General features: G+C 63.6%; 1 protein-coding gene across 7 annotated transcripts in view; it reads right to left on the bottom strand.

The window, feature by feature from the left end:
- The window catches only part of IGSF9B (immunoglobulin superfamily member 9B), a 43,478-nt gene extending 29,853 nt beyond the window's left edge, over positions 1-13,625 (bottom strand). For all 7 annotated transcript variants that reach the window (XM_042800570.1, XM_042800569.1, XM_042800568.1 and 4 more), the window contains exons 1-7: positions 13,480-13,625; positions 5,760-5,957; positions 4,508-4,654; positions 2,834-2,985; positions 1,592-1,709; positions 708-849; positions 432-577 (exon numbers count right to left, since the gene is read on the bottom strand). In XM_042800570.1, coding sequence (XP_042656504.1) covers positions 432-577; positions 708-849; positions 1,592-1,709; positions 2,834-2,985; positions 4,508-4,654; positions 5,760-5,957; positions 13,480-13,543 — 967 coding nt within the window. In that variant the 5' untranslated portion in view covers positions 13,544-13,625. The remainder of the gene's footprint in view (positions 1-431; positions 578-707; positions 850-1,591; positions 1,710-2,833; positions 2,986-4,507; positions 4,655-5,759; positions 5,958-13,479) is intronic.
- Between the last annotated feature and the right edge of the window lie 10,452 nt (positions 13,626-24,077).

Consider the following 24,077-nt stretch of genomic DNA (forward strand, 5'->3'; position numbering starts at 1 on the left):
CCTGAAAAATATGACACGCAAAGCTACCGAGCTCCGAAAAACCCACGCCGCAGGAACTGTAGTAAATACCAAAAAACACAAGCAGGTAGTGGAGACCAAGGGCCCTGATCTGGTGCTGCCCTGCCCGACCTGAGGCAGCCGATGAGGACAGCGTGCCGGCAGCGGCGGTGGGGAGATGCCCACCTAGACAAAAACCAGTCCCAGCCGAGCGGCGCTACCCAGGATGCTCAGGCTATTTGCTTTCTTGTTGCCCACACCCTACAAACACCCGTGGGATGCTCTCAGCCTTTTGCTCAGGATGACTGCACACTCATCCAAAGGCTGCCGTCGCATCCACCCGAGCCCTCCTAGCACCCTATCGGGGTGACAGAGACGGGTGCTGTCGATCCCAGCCCCATCCCTTGGGGTCGGGCTGCGCTGCCCGCACTCACACTGCACTGTCAGGTAGGCAGAGGCCGATGGCGAGCGGCCCAGGCTGTTGCTGGGGATACAGGTGTATTTTCCAGCATCCTCTGGCTTGACACGGAAAATGATCAGCGTCCCATCGATCAGGATCCGCACCCTCAACTTCAGGTCGCTGCAAGAGAGAAGAAGGGAGGAAGAGGATTCGCGGGGAGACCCGGAGCGGGGTCCCAGCTGATGGCCCCAGCAGCGTCTGGGAGCAGGAGGAAGAGGAGGGCACTCTGCCCTGCCAGCTGCAAACTCACTTCTTGAAGTAGACGTTCTCCTCCTCCCAGTACCACAGGTAGGTGAGGTTCCCGGGGTACGCCTCGGCCTGGCAGGTGAAGAGCGCATCCTGGGAGATGTTGACCGTGATGTTCTCCGGAGGGGAAACGATGAAAGGAGGTCCTGGAGGGAGGCATGAAAAGGGTCACCCCCACCAGTCCGCTTCTCCCCACAAAGGCTGCTCAGGCTCAGCTCCATCACAGCATCGCTGGCGGGGGGCTGCGGGGCAGAGCTGGCCCCAATCCCCCGGGATCCCGGGGTGCAGGGGCTGACCTTGAGGAGCACAGTGGCCCCATTATTCCCAACCCTTTTTCCCCCCCCACTAATCTCCGCCAGAGCACCCAAGCTCACACCTCCCTTCATCCCAAGCACGTTTCCAGGATCACATCACCCGCGGGGAAAAACCCAGGAGGGAAAAGGCAAAATTGCCAGATGCCAGCAGCAAGCGTCCGCAGAGCGAAAGCAGAGCAGAGGACACCCCACGCTCCTCTCTCCGCCGGTAGCTGTTGACCTAATTAAAGATTTATTTAATAAAAGAGGGAGCAAGGAGCGGGAGGCCTGGCCAAGCATCACCGCTATCTGACGAGGCGCTTTGTGACCGCCTCAATCTTTTCCCCGCTTCCCGAACAAAACCGGCCCAGCTTTCCATCGGCACGGCCACCGCCGCGCCCCAATTAAACGCATTCTTCCGTCCTACAAAGGGGATGAGGAGCCAACGGGGCAGTCGGCACCACGCCGAGCCCCGGGTCGTTTCGGGGTGGCACCGTGGCCCCACAATCCACGGAGTTGTCCTCACGGGGACCCTTGCCAGCCCCCTGGGGACAAGCTGGAGGGGTTTGGCAGGGGGGGAGGGAAGATCTCTTACCTTGAACGAGCAGGCGCGTGGTGTGCACAGCCTCTCCCTGGATGCTGTATGCCCGGCAAGTGTAGGCACCCCGGTCCTCCCGGCTGACGGAGAGCACTGTCAGGCTCCCGTCACTCACCTGGGGACAACAAGGGAAGACCCTGGAGCACGGGCAGGGACCCCCGGGGAGGAGGGGGGGTGCGCACCCTAAGCCCCACTCAGCACCCTCCCTCCCCGCTTCCCACAGGAGAGAGCTACCGGCACTTTTAGAGGCGGATGAGAAGCGGGTTTCCCCACTCTGCAAGACTTGGGATATTAATAAACCAACACACGCCAAGGGGAAGAGAGAAAAAAAAAAAAAAAAAAAAAACAAAACAGAAAGAAAAAAAAAGAAAAAAAGAAATAAATAACCCTCTCAACATATTCCTCTCTCGCAGAAGTGACGGGCAGGCGGCAGACTCCAAACCGCTCCTGCCAAGCGCCCCGGCACCATCCGCGATTCACACGGGGCAGCGGAGTGTCCCCCGCTCCCGAGGGACCCGCCGCCCCCCCTGGGGCAGGGCACGAGGGGGAGACCCTCCGCTCGTCCCCACGGGGCCACCTCGCAGCTGCAAGAGGAGCGGCCAAACTCCTCCCCGGGGACGCAGCGGAGGAAGGAGGGGCGAGGGACTGTCCCCCCTCCAAAGGGTAGCAGCCCCCCCCCCCCCCCCCATGCACAGGGAGCCCTGCTCCCAGCCAGGCTTCCCCCCCTCCCCACCTCATTCTGCCTCATCCTTCTATTTCAATTAGCAACAAATGATTCCTAATTACTCTCATTAGTGCCTGCGCTGATTCCAATGCCTGATTTACCAATTACAGCTCAGGGGGGAATCTCTTCCCCAGGAGCCTCTGGGATGCAAAGAGGGTCCAGGGAGAGGAGGAGGGGGGGGGGGGGGGTGTGTGGAAAAATCCTCCTTGCCCAAACCTCTGCCCTGCATCCAGCCCTGTCCGGGCACACCGAGTCCCCAGCTGCAGCCCCCACCCCATCTCTGGGACCTGGCACAGCAACCAGCCCCCAGGATGAGTCCTCAGGGAGCAGCAGGGATCCGGGGGGGGGCAGGTGTAAAAATGGGAATCTCAGCGAAGAGAAGTGCTGAGAAAGCACGTCCAGCTCCAGGCACGGCGGAGCTGCCGCCACCGTGGTCCCGGCGATACCGTCCCCACCAGTGGGACACCCCTGTGGCAGCCCCCCCCCCCCCCCCCCCAACCCCTCCACCCACCTACCTGGTACTTGCCATTGGCACCCAAAAGGTCTCCTTCTTTCAGCCAGGTGACGATGGGCTTGGGGTTCCCGAACGCCATGCAGGTCAAGGTGACGCTGCTGCCTTCCTTCGCCTCTACGTACTGCGGCGGCGTCTCCGTGAAAGTGGGGGGAGCTGTGGGGCAGGGGGAGACCACCGTGACACCCCCACACACACCCCGTCTTTGGCGGGTGGTCGCTGGGGGGGTTTTCGGGAGGGGGTGGCCCAGGGACAGAGGGGGGGAGGCTGGTGCCTGCAAACAGGGGACACGCCGCACGGCCCCGCGGCGCGGCTGGGACCATCCCGGAGGAAAATGGGGCTGCAGGGATGGGGAAGACAGGGGCTGCCCCCCGGGGACACCCGCCGAGGGCATCCCCTCCACGCCAGCCCTGGCCCCTCTCCTCCCCACCAGCTCCAGGGCACGGCACCACGTGCGTCGTCCTCGTAGTCCCCCCCCACTTGCACATTAACTTGCTATTGTCAAAACATGGGAAAAACGCCGCAGTGCAGATCGAAAGGCTCCTTCCTGATTAAAGAGGCTGGCAGGATTACAGCCCGCCCCTAATTACCAGCGGTTGTTAAAGCCCACTTTCGAGGAAGACAGGTTGGCAATTTAATCTGCTCAGGGAAAAAAAGGAATTATATTTTGTTTCTCCCCAAATGATTTTTATTTTCCCCTAAGAAAATTAAGCGTTGTAATGCGCTGGGGGTAAGCCACAGCCTTCTCCCTGAAAGCAATTCCTCGGGCCAGGAGGATTACGGTTATTATTTTGTTATTAAGCCCCTGCATGCCCCGTGCTGCATAAAACCCCAAAAGCAGCCCATTTTGCAAAGGGGGGGTGAGTGCAGGGTGGGACAGGGCTCTTGGGGCGCCAATGGCCACTTCCAGCCCCTTGGGCCGTTTGGTTTGCAGGATCTGTGCCTGTGGTGGAGGAGAAGCAGGCACCATCCTCATCCTCCTCCTCTCACCCTCCTTCCCAAGCCCTCTGAGCTCCTCAGCAGGCAGGGATGGGGCTGGTGTGCTGCACAGCCCCGCTTGCAAAGCTCCCACTCACTAATTGGGCTCAATTAGGAAGCTCTGCTCTGTGCTGCAGCCCAGCCTTCCCCCCGGAAAGGGTAAATTAATTGCTCAAGGTCAGGCAAGACCAGGGAGGAGCTGCCAGTGCCCACATCTCCTCTCCAGCCACCCCACTGCAGCAGGAGAGGCACAGCCCTGCTGCCGGGCTAGAGAGAAAGACCTCTCCTGATGTGGAGAATGACAATTTGCTAATTAGTTTAATACGCAGCCTTAATAAAATGAAAGAGTAATTTGAGTAAATCTGAATTTCAAGAAAACAAAGATTTGATTTCCTGATCTGTTTGTTAAGAGGAGAGTCATTCCCAGCCCCAGTTCTTGATGTCTGTCCTTTAAACAAGCTCAGCCTAATTAAACTGCAGGATCGTTAATAAAACTTAGTCCCCTTTTAAGTCACACCCTGGCTGGAGCAATCAGCCGGGATGCCTCCGGGCTCGCTTGGCTGCAAGATGCAGATAGCACTGATGTCCAGCGCCCATCAGAAACCAGAGGGAAACCCGCCTCGGCAGGGGGACCTGCCTCAAGCCCCCCGCCCCCCTCCCCGGGGACACCCCAGCCCCCCAGCCGCCCGCCCCTGCTCACCGTTGACCGTGAGATGGACCCAGCTGCCGTTGTGGAAGGTGTCGTACTGCTGGTCCAGCATGAGCACTTTGCACTCGTACCAGCCCTGGTCCTCAGAGCGGACCTGCTCAATGCGCAGGGAGGCTTTGTCGTGCAGGCTGGCCCGGCCTACGGGGAGAGGGGAGCCGCTGGCTCGGTGGCCCCTAGCCCTGTGTAGGTAGCCCCCCCACCCCAGAGCATCGCTGCACTTAGGCGAGGTGCGGGCACCGCGCGGCTGCGGCGGTTTGGGGGGCCGGGCAGAGCCCCACCATCCCCAGTTTTGGGACTGGTTGAGCCTCACGGCGCGGTGCTGCCGGTCGCAGCCGGCCGGTGACACGCTTGCCCATCTGGCGAGGAGGGCAGAGCAAGCTGCCACAGCCAGGCAAGGTGCCTCGAGCGGCGTCTGCCCGCAGCGACGCCGGCCTTCTGCTCCCAGCCGGGGGCTGGCGGCGGTACAGCCGGCAAGCCGGCGCGCCCCAAAGCTCTTCCCCGGCCTGGGAGCCTCCCAAAAAAAGCAGCACGGCCCCGGGGATGACCCCTGCGCGCAGCTCGGGAAACTGGACCAGCAGCAGAGCAGTCCAAACCTCCACCCTGCCACTGGGCTCTGGCATCGCTCAAGCACGAGCTGAGCGTGGCAGGGCTCAGCCCAGGCTCAGGTGCTGGCATCCTCCCGGCCACAGGATTTCCCAAGGGGGAAAATTTGGGCCGAGGAAGCCCCGCAGAGCGTGGAAGGAAGGTAAGACCCAGGGAAGGTCCTCAGGGCGGTGCTCTCCCAGGAACGGCATATGGAAACAGGTCTGTCCCACCACGCCGCCCCACTCAGGGCTGGTCCCCAGCCCAGACACCCCACCAGAAGCCACCGGCACGTTGGTGAGCAGCCATGCGGGCCCTGCAGCTCCGACGTGCCACCTCCACCCGGCACGTGGCCCCGATTCCATCCATCCCCACCGTGCCCCCAGCCTCCTCCCCCCAAGGCTCACATCTGCTCCGGAGCGCAGCAGCAGCAGCCGCCGCCGCCACCACGCATCACCCTGGGTTTCTCTGCCTCGCTCGTTCCCATCCCACACAGCCCAGCTGGCTTCCTAGTGCTGCTGCTTAATTAAAACCAACTGGGTGGAAAGCGAGCAACGAGAGGCAGAGCCCGCCTGGTTCCCGACGGAGGAGCGGAGCCGCGCAGCCCAGCCCGCGCCGCAGCCGGGACCCGGCACGTCCCGCCTTCGTCCCTCGGACTCACCGGCATACTCCGGGTCGACATGGGGAGGGTAAAACCCAAACTTGATGAAGATGGGGATGGGGACGCCGAACTTGAACCACTCGACGACATAGGGAGGGGGCTGCCCCGTGAGCGGGTGGATCACGTCGCATCCCAGGATCACGCTCTCGCCAGCGCGAGCGGTCACAAACTCGGGCTCCTCCCTCGAGCCGAGGGCACCTGTGAGGGGACGAAGGAAGAAGCTGTGGCTGATCCCACCACCAGACCCCAGCATTGGTGTGAGCTGGAGGACTGGAACCCGTGGGAAAGCCACAGAGACGACAGCTCCACTGAGGGCAGCCCCCGGGTCTCCCCTACCCCAAAAACAAAGGGGGTTCCCCAAACTTCTCCACTCAGCTCCAGGGCCACCCCAGGACTCAGGATGGTGACCATCAAGTACCCACTGCTATAGGGTTGCTCCCCACAGCCCTACGCCAGGGCAAGGGTGGTACCCAGGTGGTTTTGGGGGACCCCCTCCTCTCAGCAGAACGGGGTGCACAGAGCACGCCTAGTGCTGCTCCCCACCCAGCAGCACCATCAGGGCTGCCCTGCATCCCTGCAGCGAGGCAAAGGCTGCTTTTTCACCCCTGCTTGTGCCCCCACATCCTCCGGCGAGCGGGACCGAGCGTGCAGGGGCCACCAACTCGCAGCTCCGGTGTCCCAGCCCGGGGAGCTGGAGCCATCCCAGGGCTGGCCGAGTCCCCGGAGCAGCGATGCTCCAAGCCAAGCCCGCCCGTCCTCGGGCGTCCCCAAAAGCCCCAGGCCTGAAACCCTGCGCATCGAGTCTGGCACCCTGCTCCTCCCAGCTGGGGTAATTAAGCAGGGCTTTGGTCTCAGCCTTAAATGAAGGCACTGCTCCACCCCGGCTGTGCCTCCCCGCTCAGCTGCAGCCTGTCGTCATCCCGCTCCCACCACCAGCGGCAAAGCTGCATCCCCAGCACGGCTTGCAGAAAAGGAGAGGGAGGGAAAACCCAGGGCGGGGGGGTGGGTCCCCAAAACTGCAGGCGCAAGGTTCAGCCTCCCATCTCCCTCCCCACTAAGGAAGCTTCCCCCCCACCCCCCCACCCCTTTTCCTGGCACACGCGGCCACCGCCTGCTCCACGGGGGACGCTGGGGGGAAGGATGCTGGGGGAAGGATGCTGGGGGAAGGATGCTGGGGGAAGGATGCTGGGGGAAGCACGTTCCCACTCCTCCGCGCTGCTCCTCGGGGCCGCCGGTGATTGGCGGCGAGTGACATCACCGCTTCCCCGCCGCGGGAGCCGAGCATCACCGGCTATTTTTGGCTCTGGCACAAGCGTGTACCGGCGAGAGGCCCCGTGCTGTGCCGCCACCCCCCCCACCCCCCCCCCCCAGGCTCGCTGACCGAGTGCCCCCGTGGGAAGGGGGGCGGGGGGCTCCGCCGTGGAGGAGCGCAGCCCGATGACCAGCCAGGCACCCTCTGTGCCCGCAGCACCGGCAAACCGGGGCTGGATGGCGGCTGTTTAAACTGGGAGGGGAGGGGGGTGCCGGGGTGAGAAGCTGCAGCCGGCCCTGTTATGGGGGTCCCGCAGGGCCACGTGCCTGCCTGGACCCCCGTCTGGGCAGGGGGGGAATTGCTGGGGACACACGCACCCTGCTCCTACCCCCCCTGACGACACTCTTGCACCTCTCCATCCCTCGCTGTCGCTGCATCGTCGATGAGCTCAGGCTTTCACGCCCTGTCAGCGGGGATGGTGTCAGCCCTCCCCAACTACCAGGACCCCTCTGCACCCATCCGGGGGGGGGGGCTATGCTGCAGTGCTGGGAACACCCCCCCCCCCCTCCCTGCCCATGGCCCCCCTGCACCGAGCAGGGACAGCGGCTGTCACGTGCTGCTCAAGAGCATCCAAGGACACACGCTTCCCCGAGCAAGCGGGTCCCCAGCACTTCACCACCTTCAAAAGGACAGTCCTGCTTTCCACCAGCAGCACAGAAGGCGGGGGGGGGGGGAGCCAACACCCCAGCCCCTTCCCAAGCTCCCCGCCTGCCACAGCCCACCAGCTCCTCGGCTACCATGGTGGGAATCTTGGTTTTCAGCATCTCAACGCCCAATAGAGCCTGGGATGCTGATGCTTGCCCAGCTGAAGAAGCACGCCGCCCAAGAGGCCACCCAGATGCCTCGGGGATGGGCTCCGAGGAGTCACGCTCGCAGCCCCTACGCCGGGATCCCCTGACTGACTCCCCAGCAAACCAGTGGGTGACATCCCCGGGGAGGGGAACGAGCCAACGGCTCCGCCGGACCCACGCCTGGCCAGGGCCGCCCGGGTGCAAGAAAAATAGGTCAGCCCCAGCAGCTCGCAGCGCCCGTGTCTGATCGCGAGGCCGGTGGGGAATTGCACGCACGGCTGAGCATCACCTCCCCACACGCACGGCCAACTGGCAGCCACGGCCACTAACTGGCCCCCTGGCTCTCCCCAGCTGCCACCCGCCCCGCCACTGGCCCCCGTGCCCTCCTGTCCCCGCTTTGAGACAGCTGGAAAGCAGTGGGGAAAGATTTCAGACCCCCCCACTCCTCTTTAGGTCTCCCCAACTTCCCAACCAGCTAACCCTGCGCTCCCAGCCCCAACCAGGTTTTCCTCCCAAGCCCCGGCTGCTGAAAGCACACGAGTGATGGAGACTGCAGCTCTCAATTCAAAGAAGTGTTTCTCACCCCCACATTTGTGGGGAAACGCTTGAAAACAATCCGCAGACGCCAGAAGACACAGAGCGCAAACAGACGAGGTATTTTTAAACCCACTTGATTTTTCCCAGCCGAGTTCAGGGGGGTTTCAAGGCTCAACCTGAGTTTTGGAAATGGGGTCAACATCAGGGAGCCGCAGCAGGGACAAAAACCCCAAATCCCTGTTCGGTGCAGGAGCTCACATGAAGCTGGGGGATGCCTCGTAAAGAAAAACAAGTAATCAACAGGCTTCGTCATCCAAGCAGATCCAGGAAAAATAAAAGCACGCCGCGTGCCAGGAGGCAAGAATACAAGATGCGGAGGTGGAGTTGAACAGCATCCCAAAGGGAGAGGAGGGAAAGCTGCTGCACGTAGAGACGGTGCCACCACGGGGCTCCCCGGGATGGCGATGCCAAGGCTGGGAAGACCCTCAGCCAGGGTCTGGGCATCCCTCTTCTCCCATCCCGAGAGCAGAGACATAAGGTGACACAGGACTCTGTGAAGCTGGTGGCATCCAGCTTCTCAGGTGCACTCGCTGAAGCAGGACCCTTCCTGCAGATGCTTCGTGAGAAGAACGTGGCCGTGGCAGAGCGGGTTTTGGAATGAAATAGTGCTGCACCTCGGCTCGCAGTGGGGGCAAACACCACTCCCACGGCCAAGGGATAATGGCAAAGAGCTGCCCTGCCCAGGGGTCAGAGAGGGGATCCCATCCCGACCCCCCACCCCAGGTGCTCGTCCCCATCCCTGTCCCGCCGTGGGGATGGCTGAGGGAGCAGGCATGAAGTCCCGAGCCTGGGGACCTCTCCTCCCTGGAGAGGAGAGACGAGATCTGCTCTGACACATCCCTCTCGCATCGGCGAGGGCGGGATATGGCAGGGATCTCCGAGGACAAGGCCACCAGCGTGGCAGATGGAGGCCGGCAGGGAAGGCGAGCAGACAGCCATTGTCACGAAACAAGGAGGGCAGCGACCACAGCCCAGCACGGGGGACAGGCTGCACCCCCCGCTGCAAGCTCGGGTCCCCCCTTGCCCACTCAGGGGTACCCACAGCCACCCCCCCCCTCCCCGAGAACATCCTCCTATCCCCTGGCAGGGGGCAGCCCCGGAACGAAGCCCTCGCCTCCTCCCTCAGCTGGAAAGCAGCATCTGGGCTTTCAGGGTGATTCCTGCATTTTTAAACCCAATTTTCTAGATGGATGGAGGGAGACGCGCAGGTCAAGTGATGTGCCTCAAGGTCACGCGGGGCCGGCAGAGGAGCGGGATTAGCTGCGAGGGGGGGCTCGGAGCCCTGTTCACAGTGAGATGGTGACTTCAAATCCCATCCCCGGGGCCAAGGGGTGTCCTGCGGGACCACCACCACCATCCTCACACAGGCAGGCAGCTGCCCTGGCACCCCCGGGGGAGCGTGCACGCCAGGGGTGCTGCCCCCACGGCAGCCCCCCCACCCTCCACGGTGGATCCCCACTCCCCGGGATGACTTGGGTGGGACCGTGCCCACACGGGTGGCAGCTCAGCGAGCACACGTGTCACCGCAGGTTGGTGCACAGTGACGGAGCACGCAAGAAAATTACTTCCTCGTGGTCACCCACCCCACACCTGGGGGGGGTCCTCCAGCGTCCCCCCTCTTTCCAAACGCCACCGGCCTGGCGTAGAGCATCCCCACGTGCTGCGCAGCAGCTGCCTCAGGGGAGCCATCATCTCCCAGCAACGACCAGCAGCTCCCTGCGTGCTCCCTCCCGAGGGAGATCTCCTGCAGCCGAAGAGAGCTGCCGGGGTGCTGCACCCACCCCCCCACACACCCCATACCCCCCCCCCCAGACCCACATGGCACCAGGACCCACGGGCACCCTCCCCACGGGGCAGCGCGTACCACTCCGATGCCTTCAGAGCCCTCCGACCGGTAACGGGGATGCAGGCAGCGCTCCGAGCTGCCCGCCAGCAGCTCCTGAATCACGCTGTTCCTGGCTCAGGCAGCCCTCCCACCAACGCCAGCCTCTCCATCGTGAAGCGGGAGGAAGGGAGTTGTTTTTCCAAAGGCCAGCTGGTCGCTCGCGGCCCCCAGCTCGGGAGATGCCTACCGCAGGGGAAGGGAGAGGGAAGGACTCTTCCATCGCCACGGCACGGGGCTGGACCCCCTGTCTCGCCCATCTGCAGGGCTTCTCTTCCAGCGGGAAGCCACGACCTCCAAAACAGGACTGGAGGTGAATGGGAGCTAACCCATCCTGGCGCAGCTCCGGAGAGGAACTTGCAGGGTCCACCCGTCGCCAGCAAAGCTCCATCTTCCAAGTCGAAACGCAATCGAGTCGGGAAAGCATCACCGCAAAAACCCTCCGGGCAAGCCAGGGCAACGACCGAGACACGCACATCCCTCCCTGCCCTCTGCGCACCCATCCAACAGGTCCAGAGGAGCAGAAATCCTCTGGGAAAGGATGAAAACAGGAGCTGGGCCAACCCTCTTGGCCGCTCCCGCTGCCAAACCATCCCCTTGCCAGAGGAGAGTGGGGCCAAAGCCACATGTGCCAAAGTCGATGGCTACTGGTCCAAACCCCTCCACAGCCGAAGAGGCACGAGCCCTCGCGTGCAACAGCTCTGCGCCGGGAGCGAGCAGGGGATGCAGCGCCGGCACGGCCACGGCGAGCCGCTCCGAGCAGCCAAGGTCACCGCCGCGGCGTCCGGGGGGAACCTCTTCGACGGGAGCCCTCGCCCGGGGCTGGCGAAGCCGAATCCTCCCTCCGCAAACCGCGCCTGCCGAATCCACCAGCATCCCCGCTTGCCGTGACGCAGCACGCCCGTGGGAAGAGGGAGGAAAAACCCCTCGGTGTCACGGCACCGCCGGGAACGCCAAGAGGCCGGATCCCTCCTCCAACACCCACTCCCCGCGCGGTCGCAGCCCGGCTCTCCTCCCCCCCATGCCGTGAGAGGGGATAACGCACCCTCCTTCCCTCTCTGAGCCGATTAACGCCTGGAAAGCCCTCGGAGAACCGGGCCAGGCAAGGGGGTTGCCCAGGGCCAGCGCCGCCACTCCTCAGCCTGGCTCTGCGAGGAGGAGGAGGCAGCGTGGGGAGGAAGGCCACGGCCAGGGGAGAAGTCCTAGCGCATGGCGAGCCCCAGCCCTGTCCCCAAGCGATGCAGGTGGACAGCCCACCCCACCCCACCCCGAGGAGGGGACGGTGCTGGGGACAAGGGGCTGCAGCAGCCAGGGCGAGTCCTGTGGGCTCCCTGTCCCCACGCAGCCCTCCCGTGGGGGGCTGTGCCGGCCCGCAACGCCCACTACGCCCGGCACCCACCCACGCATTACTCGCGGCATGCTCATTCATCACGTACACGCCGCTCCGTACACGCAGCACCCCCACAGCCGGGGGGTCCCCGCCACCCACCCACCCAAGCACACACACACCCCCCCACCCCCCGTTCGGGAGCCCCATCCATGTGGCTGCAGGGTATTTCCGAGTTCCCAAGCGCCGATCTCGCCGCTCTGCTCCTCTCCCAGGCAGAGGAGCCCTCCACAAACCGCTGCTGCAAACCACCGCCTCGCCACGCCGCAGGATGCATTTCAGGCAGGCAGCAGCCGGCTGCTGCTCCACAGCAAGAGGGGGCCCCGTCCCCCCAAAAGGACGGCCACATCCTGACACCACCACACACACACACCCCCCAAACCCCCCCCCCCCCCCAAATCCTTGCTTCCAAGGAGCCAGCTGCCAGGCAGGGGTGCCGAGGGACCGTGATGGGGTGCAGATGGGACCCCCTGCGCTGGAGGGGAGCCGGGATGCAGCGGGGGCTGCGGTGTGCCGAGGTGCCCCCCCCACACACACCCCCCAGCCCACCCGCGCCCGCCGAGGCGGCGTTCCCCCGCACCGCGGGGAGGGGAGCGGCGGAGGCTGCCAGCCAGGCATCATCGCTCGCTGCCGGCGGCCACCGCATCCCCGCGGGAAGGGCTCGGTGACACCCGGGGCGCAGGGACCAGCCCGTGCCCGGTGAGGTACCGGCGGCAGCGATGGGAGATGGTGGCTGCACCAGCGGCGGGCAGCTCCCCTTCCACCTGCAGCGATGGCTGGCGGGGGGGCACGGGGGGGGAAGAAAGGAAGGGGGCTGGCCGCTGAAGGAAAAGAAGCCAGAGCAGGAAAATCAGGGTTATTCCCCGCCGCTGTCTCCCTCCTGACCTTGGAAAACCCTGTGCCTCAGTTTACCCCGGCGCAGCAGCCAGCCTGCAGTGGAGGGGGAGGGAAAGAGGGTGGGGAGAGGGGGGAAAGTCACCCCCAAACCCGCAGCCAGGAGGGCACGGGCACAGGGGAAAGCACTGAACTCCTTTAGCATTTCTCCTTGCCCAGTGGGCTACCCTTGCAGGGAAGGGCAAAGGAAGCCGCTGCCTGCTGCTTCCCCCAGGCTGGGAGAAAAAAGGAGGGGAACGAGAAACGCTTGCCCCCCCCCCCCCCCCTCGCCCGCACCCCAGCCCTGGCCGGGGGCCCCGCACCCACCCAGGGGTGCCCCCCGCAAGGACTCGCACCCGGCCGCCTGCTCCCCAAGGGAATTTCCAAGCCCCGGAGCAGGGACCCGTCGCACACCACCCTCCCGCCTCCCAAACTTCCCGGCTTCCAGCCGCTGCCCTCTGGGAGGTCACTGCCAAAACCGCCGGTCGCCTGAGGAAGATGCGCCGGGCGCTCCCTGCTCCAACCCCCCCCCCCCCCCCCCCAGCCTCCCCACCGCCCCCTCCTCTTCCTCGGGAAGCGGGGAATAAAGAAATAGCTGCAGCCGCGGCGCCGGGGGACACGGGCAGCGCTCGGTGCCCTGCACAGGCAGCGGAGGGGACCGCCAAGCACCCCCCCTCCCGCTCCCGGTGCAAGCTCCCCCACAACCCCGTGCATGCACATGCACCCCCCCCCCCCCCCGCCCCGCAGCCGGTGCACCGCGGAGAGCGAGGGGGGGGGGGGCCACGGCGAGGCGTCCCCGGAGAGCCCGGCGGCCCCTTCCTTGGGGCACCCCGGGGGGAGCACGGCCCGCAGCACCCCCCCCCCCCCCCCAAACTCACCTTGGACGGGCAGCCCGCGGGCGCCGAGCACACTTGCTACCCAAGCGGCCACATACCAAATCATAGTACTACCGGCCCCCGGTGCGCAGCATCTTCGGCCCGGCCGGGGCGGGGCGGGCCGGGGCAGGGCTGGCCGGGCCGGGGCAGGGCTGGCCGGGCCGGGGCAGGGCTGGCCGGGCCGGGGCAGGGCTGGCCGGGCCGGGGCAGGGCTGGCCGGGCCGGGGCAGGGCAGGGCTGGCCGGGCCGGGGCAGGGCTGGCCGGGGCTCCCGGGGCCGGAGGGGCGGCTCAGGGCCGGCGGCCGCCCGCCGCCGCTGCGCCCATGCCCGCGCCCATGCCGCCGCCGCCGCGCCGCACCTGCCCTCCGCCGCACGGCGCAGCCTAGCCCTGCGCCCTTTAGCGGCTCGGCACCGCCCCCGCCCGCCTCCCATTGGCCGCGCCCCGGCGGAGTGGGCGGTGATTGGCCCGGCGGAGCGGCCCGGGCCCGTTTCAAGGTGGGTTGGCGCGCGGGGCGGGCCGGGCCCCCGGCGCCGCAGTATCATGCGCACTGCCGGGAGCGGCGGGCGGAGCGGGGTCACCTCCGCCGGCCGGTCACCTCCCCGCCGGCACCCCCGCACCGACCCGGCACGGCGGCACCCCCCCTGCCCCCAGGTGTGACCCCCGGCACGGCTCAGCGGCACCTCCCGGCCCGCGGATGTGCCCGCTGCGCCGGCTCAGCGGCACCCCCCCCGCTGTCCCCTGAACCGGCTCAGCGTCACCTCCCGGCCCCCAGATGTGCCTCCTGAACTGGCTCAGTGTCACCCCACTGCCCCTTGAACCGGCTCAGTGTCACCCCCCCAGCCCCCTGAACCGGCTCAGCGTCACCCCACTGCCCCCTGAACCAGCTCAGTGTCACCTCCCGGCCCCCAGATGTGCCTCCTGAAGTGGCTCAGTGTCACCCCCCCAGCCCCCTGAACCGGCTCAGTGTCACCCTGCTGTCCCCTGAACTGGCTCAGTGTCACTCCTCCGCTGCCCCCTGAACCGGCTCAGTGTCACCCCACTGCCCCTTGAACTGGCTCAGTGTCACCCCCCCCGACCCCTGAACCGGCTCAGTGTCACCCCACTGCCCCCTGAACCGGCTCAGTGTCACCCTGCTGTCCCCTGAACCGGCTCAGTCACCCTGCTGTCCCCTGAACCGGCTCAGTGTCACCTCCTGGCCCCCAGATGTGCCTCCTGAACTGGCTCAATGTCACCCCACTGCCCCTTGAACTGGCGCAGTGTCACCCCCCTGCCCCCCAAGCCCGCTCAGTGTCATCTCCCTGTCCCCAGATGTGTCTGCACGGGCTCAGAGTCACGTCCTGGCCCCCTGAACCGGTTCAGTGTCACCCCCCTGGCCCCAGAAGTGTCCCTGTGCTGGCTCAGTGTCACCTCCTGGTCCCCAGATGTGCCCCTGCAGTGGATCAGCATCAGCTCCCTGCCTCCAGATGTGTCCCTGCATCAGTTTAGTATCACTTCCCTGTCCCCAGATGTGTCCCTGCATCGGCTCAGAGTCACTCCCCCGCCCCCTGAACCATCTCAGCGTCACCTCCCTGTCCCCAGATATGTCCCTGCACTGGCTCAGTGTCACCCCCCTGCCCCCTGAACCAGTTCAGTGTCACTTCCCTGTCCCCAGATGTGCCCCCCTGCACCAGCTCTGCACCACCTCCCATCCCCAGATGTGTCCTGCAGTGCCACCTCCCTGTCCCCAGCTCTGCCACCTGTCCCTGCTGCCACACACCACCTCTCTGGACACCCTAGTGCCACTTTGCACCCACGCAGGGTCACCTCTCCCCCGTGGGCTAAGCCACCTGCTCCTTGCACCAGCTCCGCATCACCTCAACCAACATCAGCTGTGCCATCTGTCCCTGCCACCCTGGGCCACTTTGGGGTCGTGCCAGATGGGCAAACAGCCGGGCTCGCCCCCCGAGCAGCGTGCCGGCAAGAGAAATGAGCCACTGAACTTCCTCCAAGTTGACAGGCAGCTCGGGAGGGGACAGGCTTACACAGAGAGGGGGACACATTTTGTCCCCGGCATTCACCGTCTTCCCCTTGCCCACACTGCTGGGAGAGTATCTGGGGAGAGGCTGGAGCAGCTGCTAATCTACCCACCTCTTCCCATGCACGTCCTGGAAAGAGGGGAAAAAAAAAAAAAAAAAAAAATCCCCCAAAAACCCAACCCTTGCAGAGGATGCAGGCGTTTGAGGAGCATCCCACACCTCCTGCCCGTGATTACGCTTACTGAGCGTCGGCACGGCCCGGCGGATCGCATCCCCCAGCCCAGCCCAAGCTCACACGAGCTCCCAGGCAGTTTGCTTCCCCAGCAAAATCCGAGACCCTCCTAAAAAGTCTGACTCAGCTCCTAATCCTGAGGTCTGAAATGAAAGCTTGCAAATCTGCGAGGCGGGTTGGCGGGGTTTGGCAGAGCCAAGGACGACCCTCGCGTTGGGGCGGTTTTGCTCTTTAAGCTGCTCTCCGGATCGCACGCCGAGCCGGGTTGGTGCAGCCTGTTTCCTGAAAGTCAGGTTTGCAGCAGTCCCTTGTCCAGCACCCTACCAGCTTTGGTCCTGCCAGCTTCAAAGCACCCAAAAAATCCCAGCCATCACCCACCGCCTGTGAGGGAGCAAGCCCGAGGCTGGCAGAGCTCCATCCACCCGCACCCAGCAGGACGAAGTCAATATATTCTGGTGCAGGTGGAGCCCATGTCACCAGCCAGATCATCTTCAGGTCTTCAGATGGGTTTTGCCACAATTCAAAGAGGAAAAAAAGAAAATAATGACAGGCACCATGCTAACACAGCCCAAGCCAGGAGGCATCAGGAGCCCACGGTAGATGGGGAGGACCCAGCCCCGCTCCCGGTGTGTGCCTCCCCACGCCAAGCACAGCACAGGGACCCCTCAGCATCCCTCAAGAAACTGGAAATATGGGCTTGGGTTGGAACACGGCTGCCAGTTCACACCCTTGTTTCTCCAGACTAATTTGCTGGTTTTATGAAATCCATTCCCCACTGTTTTCACACTTCTCTCCCTCTCTATTTATAGCTGGGTTTATTTACATGAGCAGGGCACTCCGTGTACTTTCACGTCAGTCTGCGGTGGCAGAGCCGGGAGCGGGTGAAGGCAGCAGGCAGCACGGCAAGGCGAGGAGCACCCCGGACCTCGGCCACGGCCACCCTCTGCCCGCCACGTGGGAGGAGCCCTCCGCTCCGGGATGGGAGCTGCTGGGGAATGAGCCGGAGCTGAATAAGCCACTCGCGCCCCAGCCCCACGCACGCCCCGTCCCCGTCCCCGCAGGGCACGGCAGTGGGATGCTGGGGACCCTGAACCTGGCACCTTCCCACCCCACAGGTGAATCCCTTCTCTTTCCGAGGGGCAGCAGCTCTGGCAGCGACGTTTCGCTGGCCTGAGCTGTATCCATCTTCTGTGCCACCAGCCTGGGGGTCTCCATGGCCTCCCCACCGCAAAAAAGGGATGGGAAGGGGAAAAAAGTCATTGCAGAGCAGGACTCAGTAAGACCATCCTTGCCCCCTGCCCCATGCGCAGCCACGGAGAGCGCAGCCCACCACGCACAGCTGAGTCACTTGACAACTGCCCAGCGATAAATTTACCGCTTTGCCTAACAAGAGGGATAAAAATGTCGTTGCTTTTTGGGTTTTTTTGGAAAACTCTGACAGATGAGGCAGGAGTCCTCAGATTAGCACAAGAGCAAGAGACTCGGGGGATGCAGCTCTCCTCATGGCACGTACGGTCATCTGGGAGAGATGCAGTCCTGGTCGAGCCCTGCTGCCAGCTCCCTGGGATGTGGCTCTCTGGATCAGGGACAGAAGTTTAGATTTGGGTAATCAGCACAAGAAAAGCAGGAATGAACTGCAAGTCCAGGCTGGAAATTCAGAGGTTTCCCTCGGAGCAGCAAGGTTTTGGCTCAGCCTTCAAATGGGGCAGCAAAAATACTTGTCACTGGAGAGGGGATGACCTGAAAATGGGGTTTGTTGGGGTGCAGGTCACTGTTGCTCTCCTCCTCGCCCCTCGCTGCCGGCGATCCAGGAGATTGGGACTCAGCTGCCTCCCGCCTGGCCGCGGGATGCTCCAGCCCACGCGGGGCTGAGTCTCCCTGCACAAGTACATGATTATTCACAGCCTCCAGCATTTGCATGGTGGAGTCACGAGTCTCACAACACCTGATCTCCCGGGAGAGCTGCCTCCTGCACTTCGGGAGGCAACGGCCCACATTCAGAAAGTGGGACTCTGTGTCTCACAGCATCCCACATCACCCAGCTGTCACCTCCTCCCGGCTCTGCACGGGGACCAGGAGAAGGGACCCCCCCACCCCAGCCCTGCCACCGCAGCCAGGAAAACGGCTTCGGGGCAGGGACACGCAGGAACCCTGAAAATGCGGGAGCTGAGCATGGGAATGCTGAGCCAGCCTGCAGCGTCGCTGTGTGCACAGCGAGCCTGCCACAGCGAAAACTAAAACAGCCCCTCGACGGAGTGACTGAGGGATGAGCAGGCAGATGGGCTCGGCTCACGCCGAGCCAGGGTTAGGCTCGTCCCTTCCCTGTCCCCTCTCCCATCGCCGGTGGCTCATCACCGGCGCGTGACTCCGGCTGGCAAGCAAGGAGGAACATCCTGCCATGCCTTCCCGGCTCCACATCCAAGTCGTGGAATAATCCACCTGTGGTGTTTCAGAAAAGACACACTAACTTCTGCAGAGAGGGGTCAGTTGAGTCACGTTAACAACTTTTTCCTCTCGTTCGCAGGTCTCCAATGTAGCTGATTACTCATCAGCCCACTAATAGACTCACTCACACAGCACTCCCTGGATCAAGCAGCAGCGATTGTCTGTCTTGTCTTATTAACCTCAAAGAAGGATCCGGCTCCCGTAACGCGATACCCCATCCTTATCACCTACTTCTCCAGCCAAACCACGGCTCTCCGCGGTGCAGGGCGTCCCCGTCCCAGCACGGGCCAGGGGAAGCCAACACCATCGGGCTCAGCCTTGGGACGCTGCTCCCAGGGACCTTGTCTGGGGGGGCGGTGGGAAACCCTGGAGCCACAGCAACCACCTCCAGGATTTGCTCCCCCGGGGAAGGGGCAACAAGGCGCCACTGACCCCCCTCTGGGGACCTGTCTCACCCTCAGCACAAGGACCACTGTCCCCATGCTGGTGCTGTAGCCCCCCCCCCCATCTTATTACCCCACACTCCCCCCCCACCACCCCAAACTCCTTTAGGGTGACGGTCCCCCTAGCCCTAAAAGGATGCTGGAGCGTTCTCTGCTCGCTGCCACCAACTACAGCCCCCTCCCTCCAACCTGGCAGCACCACGCTGCCTCTCCCACCCCCCACCACCACCCCCCCCCCACGGCACCCCAGCACTGCCGCCCACCCCATTACTCACTGGGCCTCGCTGGCACTGGGAACACACCTCCCCGCACGGGGAGCATGGGCACAGCACGTGCTCCTGGGGGCTGGGGGACTTGTCATCGGCGCTGTCATCGCCATGAGTAACGACACTTTGTCTTGGCTTCCCCTAGAACGTCCCCAAAAAGCCAGGAGCGTGCATATATTCCTTGCGGGGGGGGGGGGGGGGGGGGGGGGGAGGTGGTGGAGAGGGGGGCCCACAGCAGCTGCTCAGCTATTACCTCCCCTGCAGTGGGGAAACTGAGGCACAGGGAAGAACTCTTGCCTGGTGGAAGAGCTGAGCTCCTGGAGGGAGAGGGACAAGCCGGGCCGCTGGAAAGGTGCTAGGGCAGGCTGGGGAGGAGGAGAGGTGACTCACTGAAGGTCGGGCGGCGAGGCTGGCTCAGCACTGCGAGGCAGACGCTGCTGTCCTGGTACTCCAACCTCTCGCCCCGGCATCCTTTCCAGCCCCTGCACATGCAGCGTGTCATCAGCTGTGACACACTCTGCTGACGTCCCTGAATCATGTGGCATCAACCTCGCCGGTAATTACCAGCGGCAGGAGCTCTTCCCCCTTCCCTGCAGCAGCCGGGCATGCTGGGCTCCTCGGTACCGGTGGCCAGAGCCCAACCCCAGCTCTGAATGACACCCCTAATTCGGTGTGTGTGGGGGGGGGGGTTGGCTAGCACACCGAGCCAAGCCCCCCATGCAGATGATGCTTCCCCAAGCCCAGCTCCCCCGAGACTCTTGCTGGTTCCAGGTGGGGAGCACTGGGCTGCAGGACCCTCTGCCACACAAGCATTGCCCCCCCCCCAAATTCCCAGCAACAAGAGCATGTGCTGGCCCAGCTGCAGAAGGGGGACAAGACTGTCGGGGTCTCCTCCATAGCTGCACCCCGCAGCACCCCAGGAAGGGGACGGGTGCCAGGCTGGGCTCCAGCCACCCAGGCAGGGCTGGTGGAGGGCAGCGAAGGGGGTTGCAGCCCGCCCGGGGAAGGGGAGGGGCCAGGCTTGGAAAGGGCTTTTTCTGCCGGAGAGAAGGGCTCTCTTGTAACGTGCCAAGAGGCAGGGGAGGCTCAGAGCTGCCTTTGTTCGGAGGGCAGCAGGCGGAGGCTGCGGGGGGCCAGAGCCTCGCACCTCCCCGCCCGAGCTGCACCAGCCACTGTGCTTCTCCTCCCTCAAACCCAGCATCCCCGGGGCGGCTCAGCAGGGTCTCAGGGTGGCCCCCGAGAACTGAAGAGCTGGAGACCTGCAGGATCGCTTTCCCCATGGCCATGCCAAGTAGCCCCCAGGAGCTGAGTTGCAGGGAGCAAACTGGGGGAGGGGGGTTGCACGGAGGCGGGGGGAAGCAGGCAGAGCCCAACCTGCTGGGGGGGACCAGCCATGCCCCTCCAGCCCCAGGGACCTCCCAGATCACCCCCTTTACAGCCCTGCCGTGGCACTCCCAGGGGACACAAGGCTGTCAGTCATCACGGAGAGAGGTGACAGCCTCCCCCCCCCCCAGGTCTTTGCTGGGGACCTGGGGGTCCTGCACCACCAGGACACGCACCTCCCAAGACCGTCCCTTCAGCTGAGACTGGCACAAACTAGAGAGACGAGTTGGCTAGTCCTCAACGCGGGGCTGAAACCACCCCGGCGAGCCAGCCCGGCTGGGGAGCGGCGCGGCGGCTGCCGGCATCGCTTCCCCGCAGCTGGGCTTGGCCCCGAGTCGGCTTCCCCCCCCCGCCACGCTCCCTCCCCGCCAGGCAGCAATCAGCCTTGCATTCAGAGGGCTGCCAGGGAAGATGATTAGGCGAGTCAAACCGCTTTGGGGACAAATGTGCAATCAGCCCCGGGGAGCGCGCCTTGCTCCCCTGGAAGGGCGGCAACAGCCCCAGGGGATGCCCCGAAGCGGGGCAAGAGCGTGGGCAGCACGACATCCCTCCCATCCCCAAAAACAAACCCCCCAGGATGCTCACCCCCTCTCTCGCATCCTCCTCCCGACCCATCAGCTCCAAGCTCGGGCAGGAGGACCACGTAAAGGCCCCCCCATCTACCCAGCTTTGCTGATGAAAGGGCTGAGGATGGTCCTGGGAGCGGAGCAGCTGGAAATCCTCCGCTCCAGCCTGTTTTCCCCCCCACCAGACAGCAGCAGGACCCGAGAAACTGGGCGGCTTGTGGCTGACACGTGCCCCCACCCCATTCGGCTGCAGTAGCACCCCCAAGGCAGCACGACAGCCACGCTTTGACCCACCAAATTCAGGGAGACCCCCCCCTCCGCTGCTGCCCTGGCCCCGATTCCCGTGGCTTTGATCGTCCAGTCAACAACCATTTCCCTCCCCATCTCAGGCACTGGTGTATCACTACTGCCGCACACTGACATTTCTTTCCCCGGATGCCACTTATTTATAGCATGCCTGACCTTTTCCCCAAGTTTACATCCTCCTTTCCCTTCCCTTCCACCCACCCATCACTGAAAACCACCCCCGGCTTTCTCCCAAGCTGCATGCAGACATTCCCTGAGGCCCAGGCGGGATGCAGTTCTCCAGCATCCCCACGGACAGCACTGGAGGACAAAGCTGGGGGTGTCCCTCAGACATGAGCCCCCTCCTTCCTTCTGCAAGGAACAATTTCCAATTAAACCAGCTGCCTGGCTGCTCTTTGAAATCCAGATGGCCTCGTAATTCTTGCTGGGGAAGAGCAGAAAGGCCATTTCACCGCAGCCCCCTGCGAAGGCAGGGCTGGGGAAAGCAGCAGGCTTGCTCTGTGTGGGTGGGATTTGCCAGCGAGTTGCAGGCAGACTAGAAGGGCATGGGAGAGCCGGGAAAAGCTTTGGCACACACAGACATTGCAGCCCAGCTCAGGGCTCTTTGGTGCCATTTCCTTGGGCCACAGGGAAATTTTTCCCATTTTTCCCCACCTGTAGCAAGAACTGACTCCCGCCGGGATCCCCCATCACTTGCTCCTTGGGGAGTGCAGTGGGTCCCCGAGGTTCCCCCCTTGCAGGCACCTCCCAGCACCCAGCCTCTGCCCTGTTTGGGGAAAATCTCTTCCTGGGGCTGGAGGTGCTGCTCCAGCGGTGAGAGAGAGGGAAAACACGCTAGGAAAACTCCTAACTGCCTTTAGCAGTGTAAACCCCCTCGCTCCTGCCAGCCCCGGGGGGGCTTTGGGTGCTGAAGGGCATCCTGGCTGCCAGGGAGTGTTCATCCACCCGTCCCTCCCCAGGTGATGGGCTCTGGTGGCCCCCCCAGCACCCCAACCTCGCGGCAGCCGGCCCTGCGCCGCCCCCGCTGCTCTAATTACTCCTCTCGCACCCGGCGCCGGGCCCTCCGACCAAATTACGATCGATTCTTCCCTCCAGCCCAATCGATGCCATTGACTGAGGCATCAGAGAGACAAATCCGGGCTCCCCGCCCCAGGGAAGGCAGTGGCAGCCTCGGGGTGGGGTGAGGGTGGGGGGGTGTTGGAGGGGGGATGTCACCGCACGTGGTGGGACGTGGGATGCACGGGGCTGCCTTCGCTTGATGCTCTCCATCCCTAGAGCCGTATGGACAGGGCAAACGCCTTCGAGGATCTGAAAGCACCAGCTCGCTGGTTCTCCAGCCGCTGGGCACGGGACAACCGGCAGCAGGGATCAAGCTCGTGGACCACACAGCCCCGACCAGCCAGAAATCCCCGGCATCGAAGGACCTCCCTCTCGAAATCTCCTCTCCCTCTGCCCAGCTCCCGCTTCCATCCATAAGGGAAAGGGTTTTCTCTTAACCTGCTGAATCAGCAAATCCAGCCTGTAACCAGGGCTGCATCCCAGTTCCCTGAATTAAATGATATTTAATAGCGCGGGCAGCTGACGAACCAGCTAACTGGGGAAAGGGGGAGAGCTCACCCAGGCAGCAGTCAGCCCCGCAGGGGACAGGGAGGGGGGGCTGTGGTCCTTCCCTGCCCTGGCATGGGGATGAGCTGAACTTCTCCATCACACCACGCAAGAAACCAAACCCCAGCCTGGGGCAGTGCTCGCCAGTAGCCACTGGGACGGCTGCAGCGGGGAAGAATTGAATCAGAGCCCCGACAAGGGATCACTGGCTAAACCTCCCCCTGGCCCAGTGTTACACAGAAGGGAAACAGGGGGGAGGCTGCCCCTGAGCCCCCTCCTCCCATGCCTTCCAGGAGCAGATAATAGATCCCCTCATGAAGAAATTACAAGGAATTTGCAGCCATTCCTATCTAATCCACAGGGGAGACATCTGAATCCTACAAGGAGCATTTGGCTTCTGGGTACAGAAGAGCTTAGAGACATGCAGAGGCATTAAAAACACGCATGGGGATTAAGCTGGGAACTGGGAAGGGAGAGCACAGCTGGAGACCAAGGGTGGCTGTGGGAGAAGACGCTTGGGGCTACCCAAGGGCTGTGGGTAAATAGGCTTTAGGCAAGGTCTAAGTGTCCCCAGCACCCTGGTCCAGTAGGGAAGGAGGTGGGAACCCACGGGATGCTGCAGGACAGGCTGGATTTGGTCACGGCATGCAGAAGGGAAGCGCCACAGGGTTTCGAGCTCCGACACCTGAGCAGGCACCAAGCGTCTCAGTTGCTGCCCAAATCCGCAGGCAGGTACGAGCATCCCGGCCTCGGGGCAGTGAGCGAGCCCTGAGCATCCCCCCCAGCCGGGTCCCTGCTGGTGGGGTCTTCCAAGGATAGACTTTGGCAACATCCCTCATCATTTGGGATTTATTCCGACCATCTCTAATCCCCCGCCTTGATTGCTGAGGCTCCCAATCTCATTAGCTAGGCTACGCTGCGTCATTATTTATGTTGGGGAGGGGAGGGGGGTGTGTTTAAAATTTATAGTAATCCCATCTTGATAATCTGGCATTTATTGATTTTTATTTTTAACCTTGCATTTTATTAAGACAAGCCAAGGCAGCTCCCTGATTGTGGGGGCAGCCCCAGCCCTGCACCCCCAACAAACCCTCGGAAGTGCGACACACGATGCCCTGGTGCCACCAGATGCTCCCAAAAAGCTGGCTGACCCCAACCCGCGGAGGAGGTGCTACCTCTGGCCTTTGCAGTCTGAGGGCACGTGAGCTGCTGACGTACCCAGCGGCACCGGGCCCCGGTTGCTCTCCTTTATACCCGTTATTATAATTTTTCTTCATTATCACAGAAAGAAGCAGCTTCCACTCCGCACGTTTGGGGACGCAACTGCCTGATGAAGAAG

This window comes from Tyto alba, unplaced genomic scaffold, assembly GCF_018691265.1.
Source record: "Tyto alba isolate M040663 unplaced genomic scaffold, T.alba_DEE_v4.0 Super-Scaffold_32, whole genome shotgun sequence".
NCBI classification, from domain to species: domain Eukaryota; kingdom Metazoa; phylum Chordata; class Aves; order Strigiformes; family Tytonidae; genus Tyto; species Tyto alba.